General features: G+C 52.9%; 1 protein-coding gene across 4 annotated transcripts in view; it reads right to left on the bottom strand.

Annotated features, from left to right (window-relative positions):
* Nucleotides 1–17,329, bottom strand: part of WHRN (whirlin) — a 99,123-nt gene that overhangs the window by 9,564 nt on the left and 72,230 nt on the right. For 2 of the 4 annotated variants that reach the window (XM_037796933.1, XM_037796931.1), the window contains exons 4-8: nucleotides 13,653–13,855; nucleotides 12,418–12,454; nucleotides 11,445–11,657; nucleotides 10,427–10,636; nucleotides 7,569–7,601 (exon numbers count right to left, since the gene is read on the bottom strand). In XM_037796933.1, coding sequence (XP_037652861.1) covers nucleotides 7,569–7,601; nucleotides 10,427–10,636; nucleotides 11,445–11,657; nucleotides 12,418–12,454; nucleotides 13,653–13,855 — 696 coding nt within the window. The remainder of the gene's footprint in view (nucleotides 1–7,568; nucleotides 7,602–10,426; nucleotides 10,637–11,444; nucleotides 11,658–12,417; nucleotides 12,455–13,652; nucleotides 13,856–17,329) is intronic. The other 2 variants (XM_037796935.1, XM_037796934.1) reach the window with 1 other exon arrangement.

Below are 17,329 nucleotides of genomic sequence, written 5' to 3'. Positions count from 1 at the left end.
TCTCACCCACTCATGAGTGGCACTGGTTCAGGCTTGGCCACCTCTGAGACTTGAGATCACACCCAGCTCCGCCACCCAGCTCCCCTAGCTGTGCCTGCCTCATGGGGTTGATGTGGGGATTTGACATGTTATCACCTGTAAAGTGCTCAGAAAGGGGACTGACAAAATATATGAGGGAAGGTGACTTTGGTGCATCAGAAACCTGGAAGGCCTTGCAAACCTGCCCCCAGCAACCCACTGAACTGCCAAAACATTCCCCGGATTGTGTGAACACCTCAGGTGGAAAGGAAGCTGGTATGCCTCATCTTCAGCAGCTTTGCCCCCAAAGATCCTACAGTTAGTCCAATGCTCCCTGCAAACCGTGCAGCTGGGCAACACAAATCATCCAGAGCCACGGCGCCTGGCGTGGATGCATGCAGTTACTTCCCAAGAGTTGACAGTCATAGCCCAGGCTTCAGCAGGTGGCACCAGGAGGAGTCAGAGCCCCTCTGATGGGTAGCTGCTGCCACCTCCCCACCTCCCCCAGGAATTCCACTTGCAGGCAACCATGGCAGAAGCTGGGTGGGTCCAAAGACACAGGACTCTGCCCCGTCTGGTGCATTAGGAGTTCTGATTGCTCAGTAGGTCAATGAGCACTTACCAGGTAGCCCTGACTTACAAGGAAAGACGATGCGGTCATGATGTCCCCAACACCCAGCAGAGGGCCATGCACAGTAGCTGCTCACAAACTCTTGTTCAGGATTGTCAATGGGGCTGGTTTAGTAAAAGGGCCCCATGGGAGAGGAAAGGATCTGCTCCCTGACAACACTAGCATGTCTTCACCAGGCACCAAAGCGAAGGTGTGACTTTCTCCTGATAAGAATATTAGAGAACTACAAATTATGGAGGAAGCCCAAGCTGTGTGCTTTACTTACATTATCTCATTTGATTCTGCCAGCAGCCTATGAGGCAGGCCCTATAGCTATCCTCTTACAGATGTAGCATCTAAAGCTCAGAGGGGAAAGTGACTTGTCCAAGGTCGCATAGCCATCCGTGGCAGTTTCTAACCCAGGTTTGGATCACTCCGAAGCCCATGCCGTCCTATCCCAACCCCAGAATTGCAGGAACCAAAGGGCCCCCTCAGGAACCCCATCTGAAACCAGAGAGAAGGCAGCCCCTGGCCTCAGGATCATTCTCTGCTATTCAGCCAAGTCAGCAGGTTGGGGGTGGGGGGAGACAAACATCCAGCCCTGGGAGGGGGCCCTGAAGTGGAGCAAATGGCAGACGGGTCAGATCCAGCCCTGCCGGGCTCCATCTGCCAAATCCAGACGCTCAGGAGCCTGGAGTCCCCGAGCCATGCTCCGTCTACATCTGAAATAGCTGCAGACAGCAGGCTAGGAACCTGGGGGATGCGTCAGCAAAAACGCTTGCTCGTGCAATAGGCTTCGAGAAGAGGATCAAGGTCAGAGCTCATGTAGGAGCCAGGCCAGCATGTCCTGCGCACCCCCTCCAACTGCCTGGGGCCCCCTCTGCCCTTGCACCCGCTGGGGCCAGAGCCCAGCTGAGGACTTAGACCAGGCAGCTCAATTAATCCTGCCAGGTGGGACCCTTCACCCACTCTGCAGCTGAGGTGATTGAGGCTCAGAGAGGGAAGGTCTCCTTCCCAAGGTCACACAGCAAGGATGGGGCAAGAAGCTGAACACCATTCAAGGTATGACTCCACACCCCAGGCAAAAAATCTGCTTTGCACAAAAGCCAGCAAACCTTCAAGACCTGTTGCCCTTATTCCCTGTCCCCTCCCTCCTCAAATCTGGCAGTTCAGAAAATTCCCTTTCTTAAGAGAAAAGAATGCCTTTTTATCCCAGGGCTCTGGTTTGGGAGAACTGCAGGGAGGACAAAGAACAAGTCAACAGAAATGAAACAGTGTGGGGCTGTCACGTGTGCTGACCTGTGCCAGGTGGACGGTCTTGTAATTCGAAATGGAGGTAGCTAAGGCTTTGCTTGGACGTTGTCTCGGCCCAGGTACCGCTGGGTGCCCAGTGCCACCTCAGCAGATGAGGCCGGCTCCTCCTCTCCCTCCTGCCCCATTCCTCGGTTTCTAGGCCTTTCCCCCTCATTACAATAGCAGGGCTCTTACATAAAGGTGCTATTTTCATCTCTTTGTTCTTCCTGCTTCTTTACTCTGAAGTCAAGCCAAGACGCTCCCTCCATCCCACTCCAAAGTACACCAGAGGAGGAGGCTGGGTGGCCCCTGCCCCATTCTGTATATGGGGAAACTGAGGCACCAAGTCACAACTTGCTTCTGGAAGTCATCAGTAGGGGCCTAGCTTTCTGTTCCAGGGGCTGCAGACGATAGGGAGTGAAGCACAGAGGGAGGAGGAAAAGAGGATCATAGAGGAATGAGTGGGAATAAGAGAAAAGAGAGCAAAGGGGAGAAACAAAGGAAAGGAGAAAAGAAAGAGGTGGTGGCCCGGCCAGAGCTGGGGGTGGGGAAGAGGAGACTGTCACCCCAGAACGACGGGATGGTGAGGGGGGTGAGGACAGGGAGCCCAGTAGAACCAGGAGGTCCTGGCATCCCTGGGACGCAGTGGGGCTGCCCAGAAGGAAGGGGTGGGGGTCTAGAAGGATTAGGGGACCAGACCCTGGGGATGAAGAAATGCTGCTGGAGACTGCGAATTGTCTAACCCTCAACTCCTGCAAACATGGGGTGGGAGTCTGGAGGTGAAAGGGGAGGTCAGAGGCGTGGGCTGGAAGAGAAACCTTTCCAAATGCAGGGGACTGGGGCCCACACTCCCTGGGGTGGCTGAGACCATGTCACTTCCTCAATGCCGGGCCAGCGCTTTGCCTTTTTACCAGCTTGTCTCCTCCTACTATCGTCTTTGGTCATCGAACCACAAAAGCAGAAAAGTCCCTGGGAAGCCCCTGCATGAACACCTCCCAAGACGGGGAGCTCACTACATCACAAGGAAGCTTGTTTCACTGTTGACCAGACCATGCTTCCTTCTGCTAAGCTGAAACTGCCTCCAGCATCTCTGTCCTGGTGGTGTCAGGAAAAGGCCGTGGTGGAGCGGCTCAGCCTGACTGGCCGTGTGACCCCGAATCTCCAGGAGGTCAGTCCTGGAAGACCCCTGAGGACAGGCATTCCTAACCTGGATGGAATGCGGGGGGCTGTCACCCTGGCTGGGGAAACAGCATCTTCATTTCCCCTAACCTCGAACTGCAAGTGAGCATCACCTCCTGTTTTAATGAATAAGGCAACAAAGCCCCAGCAGAATCGGCAATACTTGTGACACTGGCACCAAAAACGGTCACTATGATTTCCTGTCATAGTCCAGTTGCTGCAGATGTCTCCAAATCCCATTTTCACTCATCGCAGCTTCACAATTACTGCTGTCACTAACCCTTGGCCAGGGCTTGCTTCTAAATGTGCTAATAATGTGCACGTTTTGATTCGTTTCAATGTTTTGAAAGCTGCACTGTATTATATAATTTTCCTGTGCAATCCTATGTATTTTGTTTCAAACATTTCCAGATGTTACTCTGTGATGGAAACCTAGGGCTTCACCAGCCTGCTGAAGAGGTCCCCGGCACGGAAACGGTTAAGCACCCCTGTCTCAAGTCGACGCTGCCTCCACCCCCCTCATTCTGTAGCTGGGAAAATCAGGGTTGAGGGCGGAGCAGGGGCCAGCCCGCATTCAAACAGCCTCTGGCCTCCTGTGGGCTTGGCACTCCGTGGAAACAGCTGCCAGCACCCCGAAGTGTTCCCACAGGGAGGAGGATGTTCCGGAAACCTCTGTAGACAAAGCTAAATACTGGCTGGGAGGAGCACTCCTCCTGCCGTCTGCCACTGCAGCCACCCTGAGGGCAGTATCTCTGGTGGACCGATGGTTCGGGGCGGGGGGCCCAGGGGGCAGCGCTCAGGGGTCGCAGGATGGAGCGGGCTGTTCTACTCAAGGGGAGACCAACTCCAGCCCTGCTCTGCCCCGTCTGGGGGCTTCCTGGGGTGGGTGGGGGACAACATATCGGGACAGCTGCAACAGCCCCTTCTGGCCCCTCCAGCCTGCCCCTGAGCTCTCTCCACACTGCAGGGGAAGCATCTTACAAGACGCAAACAGGCTTGCATCGCTTCCTTACTGAAGACCTTCGGGGTTGCCCCACACGCTGAGGATGGAACCCAAGTCCCTGGCTCCTTCTGCTCTGGCCCCATCAACCTCCCTCGGGTCCTTCGAGGCGCCGTGAGCCTCCCAGCTCGGGGCCCTCACACATGCTGGCCCCGCTCCCTAAACCGCTCCCACTGCCTGGGTGATGCCGTCAACTTCAGACCTCAGCTCCAACGTCTCTCCCCTGCTGCCCTGGATGGGTCCAGGCCCGGCCATATGCTCTCACGTCACCCGTCACCCTTCACCCCACTCATCAGTGGGAATTACGAAGTTCCTGTGGTTAACTGATGGGAGGCTGCCTCCCCCACCGGACTTGCTCAACTCCAGGAGGGCAGGTGCCGCGTCCCTCACTCACCGCTGAGTGGTCAGTGTCCAGCTCAGAGCCTGGCACGTGGAAGGTGCTCAACAAATGCTTGCTGTGCAAATAAAGAAAAGGCTGAATGAATGAGTGAGTGAGTGAGTGAATAAATGGGGCTCCTTCCTGCTCCCCCAGGGAGCAGAGGATTCTCTAAACCCATCCAGGCTGGACCAAAATGAGAATGCAGGAGGGAGGAGGCTCTCTGACAGTTTGCTCCCTTTTTCTGGAAAGAGCTGCCTTGACAATCAAGGGTCTCTGCGGCTGGAGGGGCCTGAGACAGGCCCAAACTCTGCCTCCCCCCCTTCTTTTTGCCATGGTGAGGAGGGAGGCATGGAGGCCGCAGAGGGGCAGTAAGGCCTTTAGGGTCAGGGACCCCACTCCCAGCATCCTTGGGCAGGCCCAGGGAGCCCCTTTGTATGTACCTGAGAGTCCTGGACTACAAAATCCCTCAAATTCAGGTGGAAATGATCTGAGGTCAAGACTGGGGCAAGTCCCAGCTGCTACCCCTGACCTCAGGGGCATCTTTGCTGTGGGTAGAGGCTGGCCTTGGCCTTTACAATCCTCCTTCTTCTGTGATCCACTTCGGATCCTTTTCCAGCCTTCAGAATAATAACAGAATAGGCTCACACCTGCTCACACCTGCGTGGGGCCGGGCAGGCCCACTCCTCATCTCACTGAAGCTTAACAGGTATCAGCCCACTGTACAGATGCAGAAACTGAGGCTCAGAAAGCTGAAGTCACCTGCCCAAGGCTGTACAGCTACTAGTTGGGAGGAGCTGAACCAGTCTGTAGGATTCCAAAGCACTTTAGCCCCTCTGCCACAGGCCTGCTTGCACTGAATGAATAGAATTCAAGAAATGTCGGGCAAGTTTTTCTTCTCCTTTCAATCAATAATGCTTTGGGCTCTGCTCTCCTGGCTGACATTCTTTAGGGGGAGAAATGATATTGTTTGGAGGCAGCAAAATATTCTCAGGGCTGACTCTATTAGACAAATGGAAAATAAAAACAATTTGTTAATGGGGAAGGCTACAGCTGATTTCCTTTGATTGATTGTGTCTGGTTTGAGGGGAGCCGGCTGGAGAATGAGCCACGTTTAACCTGGGATTGATAACCTTGCAGCTTGATCCAGGGAATTCAGGCTAAATGGAAACTGGCTCCATTTGGGGCATCCAGCTGAAGCATCTGGGTCACTGATACCCAGCCGTCAGATACCACTTTGCTTGTCTGAAATGTCAGAACAAAGGACATTTGCCTGCGATGAAGGAGATGAATATTAAAAGATAATGTTGAAGGTGGTTGGAGAGGGTGGTCTCCTTTTCATTTCAGTTCCATGTTTCCTAGCCCTGCTGCTCAGTGCCAGGCCCTGGGCTGGCACTAGAAACACAGACAGAAGAAAGATGTGGTCCCTGCTTAGCCCCACCAGCTCTCTCCATTTACTGGGAGAGACCAACTGATGAAAAGATTATGTGACATGACAGGTGTCATAATGGAGACATGGAAAGCACATGAGTGCCAGAAGGGAAAGGATTTGGGCCATGAGATGGAAGTAGAGGTTAGTGGCTGTTATCCGCTGAGATTTGGGGGTTCTCAGCATTATTAGGGCAGAAAGTGACTAATATGTGGTATTGTTCCAGAACAGTGCCTGGCACTTCATGGTGAATAAATATTATTTTGAGCATTTGCCCTTATTAGAATACACAGAACTGTGGCAAGACTGTGGAGCTGCCATTCCATGCTGTCTGCCCCTGACCCAGAGGGCACTCTCAACTGTCAGAATCACAGAAGCCTTGGAGGCTTGCCTCAGGCACAAGATGGGGAGATAGAGGCCAAGAGAGAGTGAAGGAAGGAAGAAAAGGAGGAGGGAGGGGAGATGGATGGATGCATGGATGGATGGATGGATGGATGGATGCATGGATGGAAGGACAGATGGGTAGGTGGGTGGGTGGATGGATGGATGCATGGATGGATGGTGGATGGATGGAAGGACAGATGGGTAGGTGGGTGGATGGGTGGATGGATGGATGAAGGACAGATGGGTAGGTAGATGGATGGATGGATGGATGGTGGATGGTGGATGGATGCTGCTTAATAGCTGGTAAGATCCTTCAGGGAGGAATCACAACCAGACTGCAGGGGTTAACAGCATCTGCTCAGAGGCAAGCAGACCTGGGTTCAAATCCTGGCTCCACCACTTACTAGCTGTGAGACCTTGAGTAAGTCGCTTCTCCTCTCTGAGCTTCAGGCTTCTTCTCTGTAAAATGGGGATCATAGCAGTACTTGCCACTCCCAGTTACTAGGAGGGTCAAAGAAGATATAATTGTATCTTATTATTATAGTGCCATTGAGAACCCTCATCAAGTGTTGGCTACTATTATTATTAAGAAAGCTGTTAATATGAGCCAGGCTCTGTGCTGGGTACTAGGGACTCAGAGGTGCCTATAAACACCATTGCTAACCTCAAGAAACTCATGTCAAAGGGGAAGACCAGACAGGCTTTTATAGATTATTAGATTATAATGAGACAAGAGCCACGACAAAAGGAAGCCCAGGTAGGCAGGGAGCCAGACGCTGAAATTCATGCTCCTTTAAAGGATCAGGGAAGTCTCAGAAGAAGTAGATCAGGGAAGTCTTCTTGGAAGAGGTGACATCTGAATTGAGGGCTAAAGTGCACATAGAAGTTGGCCAGGCCAGTTGAAGTGGGCAGGAGACCAGTCCAGACAGAGTATGGCACATGCAAAGCCCAAGAGCTCTCAAATCATCTCCACAGCACAGAAATGATAGCTGTCATTTTACAGATCCTAAAACAGAGCACAGAGAGGTGAGACTACTTGCCTAAAGTCACACAGCAAGGAAGCATCAGAGCTGGGATTTGAACAGAAGGCTGTCTCACTCCACAGCCTGAGAAGACCTGATGAATGGGCCACCAGGAGAGACAGTGAGAGCCAAGAATAATCCCCAGATCCCACCAGGGCTGGGTGCAGGGGGAAGGGGGTGGCAGGAAGGGCCACAGCCCCTGCCCCTGGCCCTGGCTAAGGAACCTGCACAACCCCGGCCAGCAGGAAGGACGGTACCTCCATCAGGTCTATAAGCCACAGCAGCCGCTCCTGGGGAGGAAGGGTGGGCAAAAGGCAAAAAGAAAAATGCATCAAATAAATGTCAGGGATGGGGTGGGAACACCAACACCCCCCACCCCCAAACAGTCACTCAAAGGCAAAATGCACACACTTCTCCAAATCCCTTTTCTCTGCACCTCCAATACTCTGGGCAGTCCTAAAGGAGGGAGTGGGGAGAAAAGACCCCACTGCTGAGCCAGCACCCCTTCAGTCTGCCTGACCCTTGAAGGAAACTGGGAGCCCCGCTCCTGGGCAGAAATGACACTTGTCCTTGAGAAGGGCCTTTATTCCCACTTGGCAGATGGAGAAACTGAGGCTCAGAGGACGGAATGACTTGTTCAGGGTCACACCCACTCACAAAAGGCAGAGCCTGAAGGAGGCCTCTGTTTGGAAGCCCCAATCAGAGGAGGCCTGGATTTTGGGGAGCCGAAGCCCTGCTGGGGCAGAGAAGCCGGGCGTCTGAGGAATGCAGTCCCTGGGGCCCCACACTGTGTGCACACGGGCAGTCCCTCAGCCCAGCACTTTCCAGAAACCTCCCAGTGCCCAAAATGCCTTGGATGGAAATCCCCACGGTGGTTTCCCCTGGCTCGGCCAGTGGGGAAGGAGAGGGGCTCCACCTGCCCTTCGGGTGTGAGCAGCCCTCCTGGGATGCTGGTGCCAGCAGGGGAGTTCCTCCCCGGGCCCTCAGGCGTTCTCTCGTTTAACCCTCCCAGGAAGCTGGGGAGCGGCACCACCAGCCCAGCGAGAGCGAGGAAACTGAGGCAGAGAGGTCATGTGACTTTCTGTCTTCCCACGCTGCCTCTCCCAACTGCCACACCGTTCTCTTAGAATCCGGGAGCCCACGTGGTCTTGGTTTGTCCTAATCCTGACATCTGAGTCCTACCTGGTAGGTCTTGGACTCTCAGAGCGACAAGTTCTCAGAGCCATTCTCAGCTCAGAAGCTTGGAGAGGGGCTCCAGGAACTGCCCCCCCACCTTTCCATCTGTCCCCCAAACTCCCTGCTCAGAACCATCCCATAGCCTTTCTGAGGTCTGCCTTCCTGGGGTGCCCTAACCCACAGGGGGGCTCTTCTGGCAGGGCAGGGTCAGTGCTGAGCTGGGGCTGGGCTCGGGGGCTCCTGACGCCTGACCCCTGAGCCCTTTCCTGGCTCAATAGTTACCCCAACTCCTAGTCCTCCAGGCTGATCTGCCTTCTGGGCCTTGGGCTGCTATGGCCAGAGCCAGCAAGGACCTCAGGCCTTTCCAGAGATGGGAAAACTGAGGCCCAGAGAGACCAGGCCTTACACCCAATCTCCTGCTTCTCAGTCTAGAACACACCCCATCCTTTCTTCCAGCTTTCTCATCGCTGATTCTAAAGGGACCATTGCAGAATTGCAGCCTGTAATTCCCAGGTCTCAGAGCAGTGGCTCAAGCTGCTGAAGCCCACGTGGACATTATCAAGGCCACTCTCGGTGGAGCCCGCCCCAGAGAGAAATGGGTCCTTGAGCCAGGGCCTTGCAGCCTGAAACCAGCTCATCACCTGGATGTGGCATCAAAGGGTGTGCACAGAGCCAGACGGGCAGCCCAGGCTGGGGGCGGGGGCAGGCCCCCTCCCTGCCCCAGAAGTGATCTGCTCATCCCACAGCAGGAAATAGTAGCCTTGTCCAGAGCCCTAGAGGAATGTGCAGCAACTTCCTCAGCCACCACAGGAAGGGGGCGAGGACTCTTGGGGGTGAAGGTGACCCAGGATGGCAGGACTGGGGGGTAGAGGTGTGGAAGTCCCCAGGAACCCAGAACCCCAGAGTTGAGGAAATGCCACACTGAAGTCTGCAAAGGAAAGGGGTGTCTGCTCCAGGCCTGTTTCTGGGTGGCTGCAAGCTCATCCACAACCCCCTGTGTGCGCAGCCCTGGACACCTCTGCACACCTCTGGGCTCTGGCTCCTCTCCATCAATCAGGGCAACTAACACTGCACCTATCCTGAGGTTTAACTGAGATTCTGCTGGAAGCACTGGAGGTTCAGCTTCTGGGAGCAGTAATGCTTAAGAGACACTACTTTCTTCCCTCCTTTTCCGTAGAAAAGTGGCGATGAATGATCCGGAGACAAGAAACACGAGTGTGGAGTAGGATACGGAGCCAGAGCCAGCGCCCCTGACTTCCAGCCCAGGAGCTTCGCATCACACAGACCTGCGCGAACACTTGTATCCCAGGAGGGATAACAAGGCATTTTCTCCTGCCCCTTCCTTGCAAAGGCCTCTGGGAATTCATTTGCCTCCTAGCATCCTGGGGGTAGAACCACACCATAATATACCAAATGCATTCCCGGGTGGCTGCAAGTCCTGGAGAAAGCTAGGCTGGGCTTGAGGCTTGATAGAAAGATGGTGAGCTCTCAGGGGAATTCAAAACCACAACCCACACATCGTTACCTCTCCCATTCATTGAGTGCTTGCCATGAGGGAGGTACCATGCTACCTGCACTGCTGGGTTTTATCACTTACTCCTCCCATGGACTGTAATTCTTTTTTCTATTTGTCTAATTACCTGTATTTTTGGCCCTTCTCCCCCAGCCCAGCCCCCCAGGCCACGAGGGTCCCAGGAAAGCAGGGGTCCTATCTATCTTGTCTATCTTGTTCCCCAGCTGTCCCCCAGATCCCATGCCTGGCACATAATAGGTATTCAACAACTATTTGCTTTTTACAGATGAAGAAACTGAGGTTCAGAGAGGCAAGGCACAGAGCTGGTAAGCGGTGGTGCTGGGATTTGAACCCAGGTCGGTCTCACTCCAAAGCCAATATCTTAACTCCCTCCCCAAAGCCAGGGATGGGGTAGCAGCAACTCACCCTGGCCGAGCTGACGGTGGTGGAGGTGCCGTGGCTGCCTGTGAACGAGGCTGTGTCACTGTAGGAGACCACAGAATAAGTGTCCCCGGCCCCAGGGCCCTGGGGCTGCCGCGCCTTCATCGACTCGATTTCCTGCCTCAGCACCAGGTGATCGAAGCGGTCCAGGTCTTGTGGGGAGATGGTGCCTCTCACCTCGGAGAGGAGAGAGAACTGGGGTGGGGACAAATGGGACATTCAGCAGGAAGCTCCACCAGCAGGTGAGGCCAGTCTGACCCCCTACCCACAAATGAACTGCATGAAAACTTGAACACTGCCCTCTCCTCCTTAACCCTCCATGGCTCCCCATTGCCCTCAGGAAAATATCCACTTTCACTGGGACACTGGGCCCACATCTTGCTTTTCCTACAGCTTTCTCTCTCACCTCCTCCTCCCTATACATCTTACCATAGTCACGCAGGACTGAAACTCCTCAGACTGCCTTTTTTCATACCAGCCCTTGACTTGGCTGTCCGTTCACCTGGAATATCCTTCTCCCTACGTGTCTCCAAATCCCATTTCCTCTGTTAAGTCTTCCCAAGTGTAACCACTCCCACCAAATTGAATTGCTTCTTCCTTTGTGCAACTTCGGAACCTCAAACAGAACTAGAGCAGGGTTCCCAGAGCTGGCTGCACATCCCGGGCATCTGGGAAGCCTGTTAAAAATAACAACACCTGATTCCCATCCACAGCACTGCAGGGCCCGGCACTGCGCTTTAGAAGTAACACAGGTGATTCTAAATGTGCACTCGGCGTGCAGGCCATCGCCCAGCGCCCCAATCACATGGGCTTTTAATTGTCTGTTTCTCCCAGGAGCCTGTGAGCGTCCGGAGCCAGGGGCTGCCTTGGCCACCAGTCCCTGCCCAGGGCTCAGCAGGGGCCTAGTTCCTGAAACAGGGGCAGAGGGAGGGGTGGGGAGCAGGGAAGGAAGCAGAGCCTGCGAAATGCTGAAGCCCCGAGGAGCAGGAGCGGTGCCAGTCACCTTGGCGTGGGTGTCGAGTAGCTCGAACAGGGCCATGGCAAGGGCCTCCACGGAGACGCTGCCGCCGCGGTACTCGTCCAGGTAGTAGGCCATGGTGGCACGTTCCTGTTCGCTCAGCAGGTGCCGCGCCTGCTCCTCCAGCAGCACGCGGGTCTGGTTCCCCAGGCTGCTCAGGGTCACCTGGGAGCCGGCCAGCCCCTTGTAGAAGCCGAGCTGAGAGGCAGAGAGACAGGGGGCCCGGGCAGTCGGAGCTGCTCGGCCACAAAGACGCTTATCTCCTAAAAGCCCTTCAGTGCCACCCCCTTGGTCCAGGTTAGAAGTCATGCCCCCAGCTGTGGGCCACAAAGCCCGGTGCGGTCTGGTCACTGCCTCCCTCCATCCCAGCATCTTGCTCCCACCTCCTCCTCGCTCACTACCTTCCCCCTACACTCTGCTTTCTTCCGTTCTCCCCACAAGCCAAGCCATTCCCCTGCCTCAGGACTCTCGCACATGCTGTTCCCTCTGACTGGCTCACCCCCTCCCCCCTCTTCGCCCCCACTGACTTGTGTTTTACCTTCAGTTCACAGCTCCAATATCATGCACTACCTCAGCGAAGCCATTCTCTGCCCCTGCCCACTGTGCCCCTGTCTAAATGAGGTGTCACATCTGTTATTCTCTCTCCTAACACCCAGCCCTGTCTTGATGGCACTGAACATTTTTCATAACGAGATATTTGTTTGTAGGTTTGTTTAGTTGCTATCTGTGTGTTTTCCTTCCCTGGAGTGTACTGTTGGCTGCCGTGCACCCTGGGGCCCAGGGCAACGCCCTGCACATGGTGGGCACTCCCAGATGTGTGTGCAATGGCAGACGGACAGACAGCAAGCAGGCTGACGGACTGATATGCGATCATGTCTGTAAACTGCTTGGCACACTCAGCCTGGCCCAGTGCTCCCAGTGAGGGAAGCCATGACGCAAAAGAAGACGAACTTCTTACCTTATTGGTCCCATCTACTGCAAGATCGCCAGGAAACCTGTGAAGCAAGACAAACATCTTTAGCTGCCTGCCTGAGCAGAGCAACTCGGCATGGGCGATGGGACGGCTGATTCGGAAGGGAACGAGCAAAGCTTTGAGAGAACCCCGGCATCATGGCCTCCTGCTCGCTGACAGCTCAGTTCTGGGGCTGCTTGTGGGCATGTGAAGCCCTGGAAGGGTGGACGGCTTCTGGCATCCCCAAAGGTCCAATACGAGGACCAGGACTTCTAAAACCATGTAAGGCAGAACCCTGAGTTATTACCATCCCTATGGAGTCAGGAGATATAAGGAGAGAAGACAAAAAATGGCCACTGACACGCGACCTCAGGGGCAGGCCAACACTAGGGAAGCTGGAGATGGGGCTGAATTGAAGACCCCAAGATGCAACTCAAGGGGCAGCCGCAGCTCAGCCACAGCCTGTAACTTCTCAAGGTATTGTGTGGGCTCAAGCTGCCAGACTTCCTGATCTTTAAGAAGCCAGAATTTCAGCTTTTTATGGGAAAACTGGTATCTTTTTAAATGATGGCAACTGATTTTTTTTTTTTTTAATTCATAGTACTGTGCGCATGAGAGAAAGGAAAAGGAAGGGGAGGGAACAGGAGGGAAGGAAGGAAGGGAGACAGAGGGAAGGAAAGGAAAGGAAGGGAGAGAGAGGAAGGGAGAGGAAAGGAAGGAAGAAGAAAAGAAAAAGAAAAAGTGTCTTTGGATTGTATTTGGCCATGGGCCACCAGTTGGAGACTTATGATGGAAATCAAAAGATGAGACAGTACATTATTATCAACCATGTGGCCACCTGGTGACTAGATCTCATTTTATGACTTCCAAGACTCTTTCCCCCAAAATTAACTCATGGCATCCTCGTTGACAGATGGGGCAGGGATTAAGAACCCCACTTTTCAGATGAAGCAACTAAGGGTCAAAGAATAAGCTAAGTGATTTGCCTAAGGGCAAATAAAGGAGAGAGCTGGCAGGGACATCAGGGCTCCTGTAATACAGCTATCCACAGGGACTGTGGGGCCAGGGAAGAAGGGCTGTGCCCAGGGTCACTCCACAAGTGAACGGTACCCTTGGTATTTGGACCCTGGGCTCTCAGAAAAGGAGTGATCTTTTGTAGATCAGGGCATGATGGAGGGATGGGGGGGGGCCCATAGCTGGCTTTTAGAAAATGGGGCTCAGAGTGAGCAGAGCAGTCAGACCCTGCCGAATTCGTGGCGATCTCCCCAATCCGGGAACTGGCAATCCACTTGGTCTCGTCCACAGTGGTGCGGGCGTGGGGCAGCCTCCCGACGTCCTTCACGGTCAGGATGAGGTGCCGAGATGACTTGAGCAGCTTCACCGCCTCGTCGTGCAGGATGGTCAGGAAGCTCTGCCCATTCACCCCCAGAATCTGGTCCCCAACCTGCCAAGACCATCACACAGCACAGTCACCTGGGCTGTCTGCAGCACATGGGCTTGTTCTGGGGGCTTTACAGCCCTGATCCTAATTCTCCTTGCCAGCTTCCTGGAGAGGCTCAGAGAGGTTGTGTGGATGCCTGAGGGTCACGCAGCAAGTCAATGGCAGAGTCAGCTTTCCATGCCCGAGCCAGAGCCCATGCTCCTGTCACTAGAAGGGACACCTCCCCACATCCTAGCCACAGCTTTGAGGGCTCCTTATCTGGAAACAACAAGCATCTAAGGGGCAGGAAAGAGGGTGGTTAAGAATAGGGTCAGGTGAAAGATGAGAAGGTAGACATCCATTGTTTTCCTTCTGGCCTCTACGTTGTTGAGATTTTCACCTTGAGCATGCATTCTTATATCACCTTAAAGTGTAAACAATATTTTAATTTACTAAAGAGAAAAGCAATAAACAAGAAAACTAGCCTCCCATTACAGTTAATAACATACTTTTGGGGTTCTTACAACAAGCATGTGTTTTATTATGTAATGCAAAAAAAAAAAAAAAAATAAGAACGAAATACTTTATGAAAGGAAAAAAAATAGAGGGAGAAAACTAGACTTCCAATAAAAACAAAAAGTGACAAAAATAAAAGAGGGAATGCAGGTTAAAAGGAAAGGTGCTGCCATGCAAGATGGGGCACATTTGAAAGACTTGTAGCATGTTTGAACTTGGAAGGTCCAACTCTCCTCTTTTTCCTTTCACAGATGATGGAACTGGGGTTCATGGCAAGAAGGAGCCCCCCAGAGTCACATCCCACCAAAGCCTTCCAGGGCAGTCTCACAAGGCCAGGAGCTGACACATTCTTTTCCTTCTCTCCAGCTATCTGGCCGGCTGATGGCACATGATCACCCCCATGGGCTTTCTCAAGCCTTTTTCAAAGCAAGAATTGGAAAGGTGAGCCAAACAGGAGTTTGGAAGAAAAAGAGGAGAAAAGAAGTGTGGCAACAAGGCTGAGAACCAAAACCTGGGTCCTGAGTTTTCTGTCTTTTCTTTAATGCTTCACCTGCACTTGGGGAGTTTTCAGTAGAAAAAGTTGTCAAAGCTCCAGACTTTACCTCTCCCCTCAGCCCCAGCCCTGACGCACTCAGAGGCTGCTTGCTGCGGCTTTGCCTGCGTGACCCCAGGCACGGGGTGAGGCCTGTGCGGCATCTCACGCAGTCAACGGCAGTTACACACACCTACTGTGTGTCGGGTGCTGAGCCGGGGTGCCGGCCTCCCGTGCACGCTTTGCTCACAGCAGAGAGAGAGGAAAGGTGTTACATGGTGGGCTCGCTTAAGGCCACCAGAATCCAGTTTGGCCTCATTTTAACTAATCTCATCTCCAAAGACCCTATTTCCCATGTTCTGGTTTGCCAGAGCTGCCAGAATGCAAAATACAAGAAATGGATTGGCTTTTACAATGGGGGTTTTTTAGTTCACAAACTTATAGTTCTAAGGCCATGAAAATGTCCAATTAAGGACATTTTCTTATTTCTTAATTCCTTTCTCTGAGAAAAGGCTGATGGCATCTGGGGTTCCTCTGCCGCATGGGAAGGGACATGGCAACGTCCTCTGGTCCTTCTCCTGGGTTCTGGTTTTCCCAAATGTCTCTGGGCTTCTGGCTGCTCCTAAGCATTTCTCTCTAAGCGTTTGGGGATCCTCTCTTAGCTTCTCTGGGGCAAACTCTGGATTTCATTTCTTAGCTTCTTTCCTGGTTCTGGTTTCAACGGCTGTCTCCAAAATGTCTCTGAGTGTTTGCTAAGTGTCTCTGGGCTTCTGTGTGTCCATGCTTGTTCCTCCCGGAGCATTTCTGTCCCAGTGTCTTGGTCTATGTCGGCTCTCTTAAGGACTCCAGTAAACTAAATAAGATTCACCTGGAATGGGTGGGGCCACATCTCCATGGAAATAATCTAATCAAAAGATCCCACTCCCAATAGATCTGCAGCCACAAGAATGGATTAAAAGACAATCACTTATGGGGTACATAACAGATTCAAACCAGCACATCCAAGTAAAGACCCATTCATAGGACTGAGGGTTAGGACCTGAACATGTCTTTTTGGGGGACACAATTCAACCCATAACACTACCTTCCCTCCACGGCCCCCTCCTCACCTCTACTTGTTGGCTTTCCTTGAAGCTATTACAAATGAGAGCTCCCCTGGCACGGGGACTTCCTGAGAGTGCATGAGAAACTCACTTCCTGCCACCCTATTTGTAACCAGTTCATTCAAGAGCTTCCCCTGTGGCAGCACCACCTCTCCCCTCTGCCCAGCACTGCCCTGCAGAGTCCCCTCTGCTGCCCACCCTTACCCGGCTGCCAGGCCTTGCCCCGATGAACGGCTTCATTTTCTTAAGTATCTCTCCCTAGTGTTGTTTTTTGTTAAGCTAAGGTAATCAATTTTAATCTCCCCCACACACATTCTTTCATTCCAGCAGTTTAATTAAGGGAATGAGAGTCTGACAGACCAGGTCTGGGGGTGAGTGGTGGCATCCTTCTATGGCAAGCCCCTCTGACAGGTCCCCAGGCCCAGGGAGGGGAGCTAAGGCAGGGATGACTCAATTCAGTCTGGCTCTCCACAGTGAGGCTGGGGGATGAGGTTGCCAGATAAAACACAGGATGCTTGGTGAACCTTGAATTTCAGATAAGCAACGAATCAATTTTTAGCATATGCATGTCCCCAAACACTGCATGGGACACACATTGTATTTAAAAAGTTAACTGCGTGTCCTATATCTTTATTTGCTAAATCTGCAACCTTGGGGCAGGAGGGGTCAGTAACCTCTGGGGTCAGTGGCTCTTGGGGGGAGGGCAGCTGATTGACTGCTGTGGTTTCTAAACTTCAGTCATTCTCCCTGGCCCTGAGCCTGGCACCTGCCATCCATGCCCTCTGAGTCCCATGACTCAGCCAGCACCATGCAACTTCAGCCTCATCCTGAGCTGCAAACACCCGTGAAATCACAGGTTTGCTGTGCTGGCCACATTCTCCCTCATGCCTGTTAAATAAATACATCCCTACCAGATTCGTAAGAGGCATTTGGGGGACCATATGCCATCCACTTGGGGAACAGTTGAGGAACAGGGGAGTCAGACTTGGGAAACCCCAACTTAATGGGGGGTTGAGAGCTCATCCTCTGAATCTCGGTTCAGCCCTCTCCTGTCTCTCTTCTGCCTCCAGGGCCTGGGTTTTTTGTTTGTTTGGGTTTTTTCTGGTTGCATTTTTCTTTATTGAGAAATTCACATAACATGTAATTAACCAGTTTAAAGTAAACAATTCAAATGCATTTAGTACATCCAAAATGTTGTGCAATCACCCCCTCTATCTAGTTCCAAATCATTTTCATCATCCCAAAAGAGAACCTCATAATCATTAAGCAGCTGTTTCTATCCCCCCTCATGCCAGCCTCTGGTAACCACTGATCTGCTTTCTGCCTTGATGGATTTACCTCCTCTGG

The sequence above is a fragment of the Choloepus didactylus genome, chromosome 10 (assembly GCF_015220235.1).
Source record: "Choloepus didactylus isolate mChoDid1 chromosome 10, mChoDid1.pri, whole genome shotgun sequence".
Taxonomy (NCBI): Eukaryota; Metazoa; Chordata; class Mammalia; order Pilosa; family Megalonychidae; genus Choloepus; species Choloepus didactylus.
The sequence above is the reverse complement of the archived record's forward strand: the minus strand, read 5'-3'. Positions and strand labels throughout refer to the sequence as shown.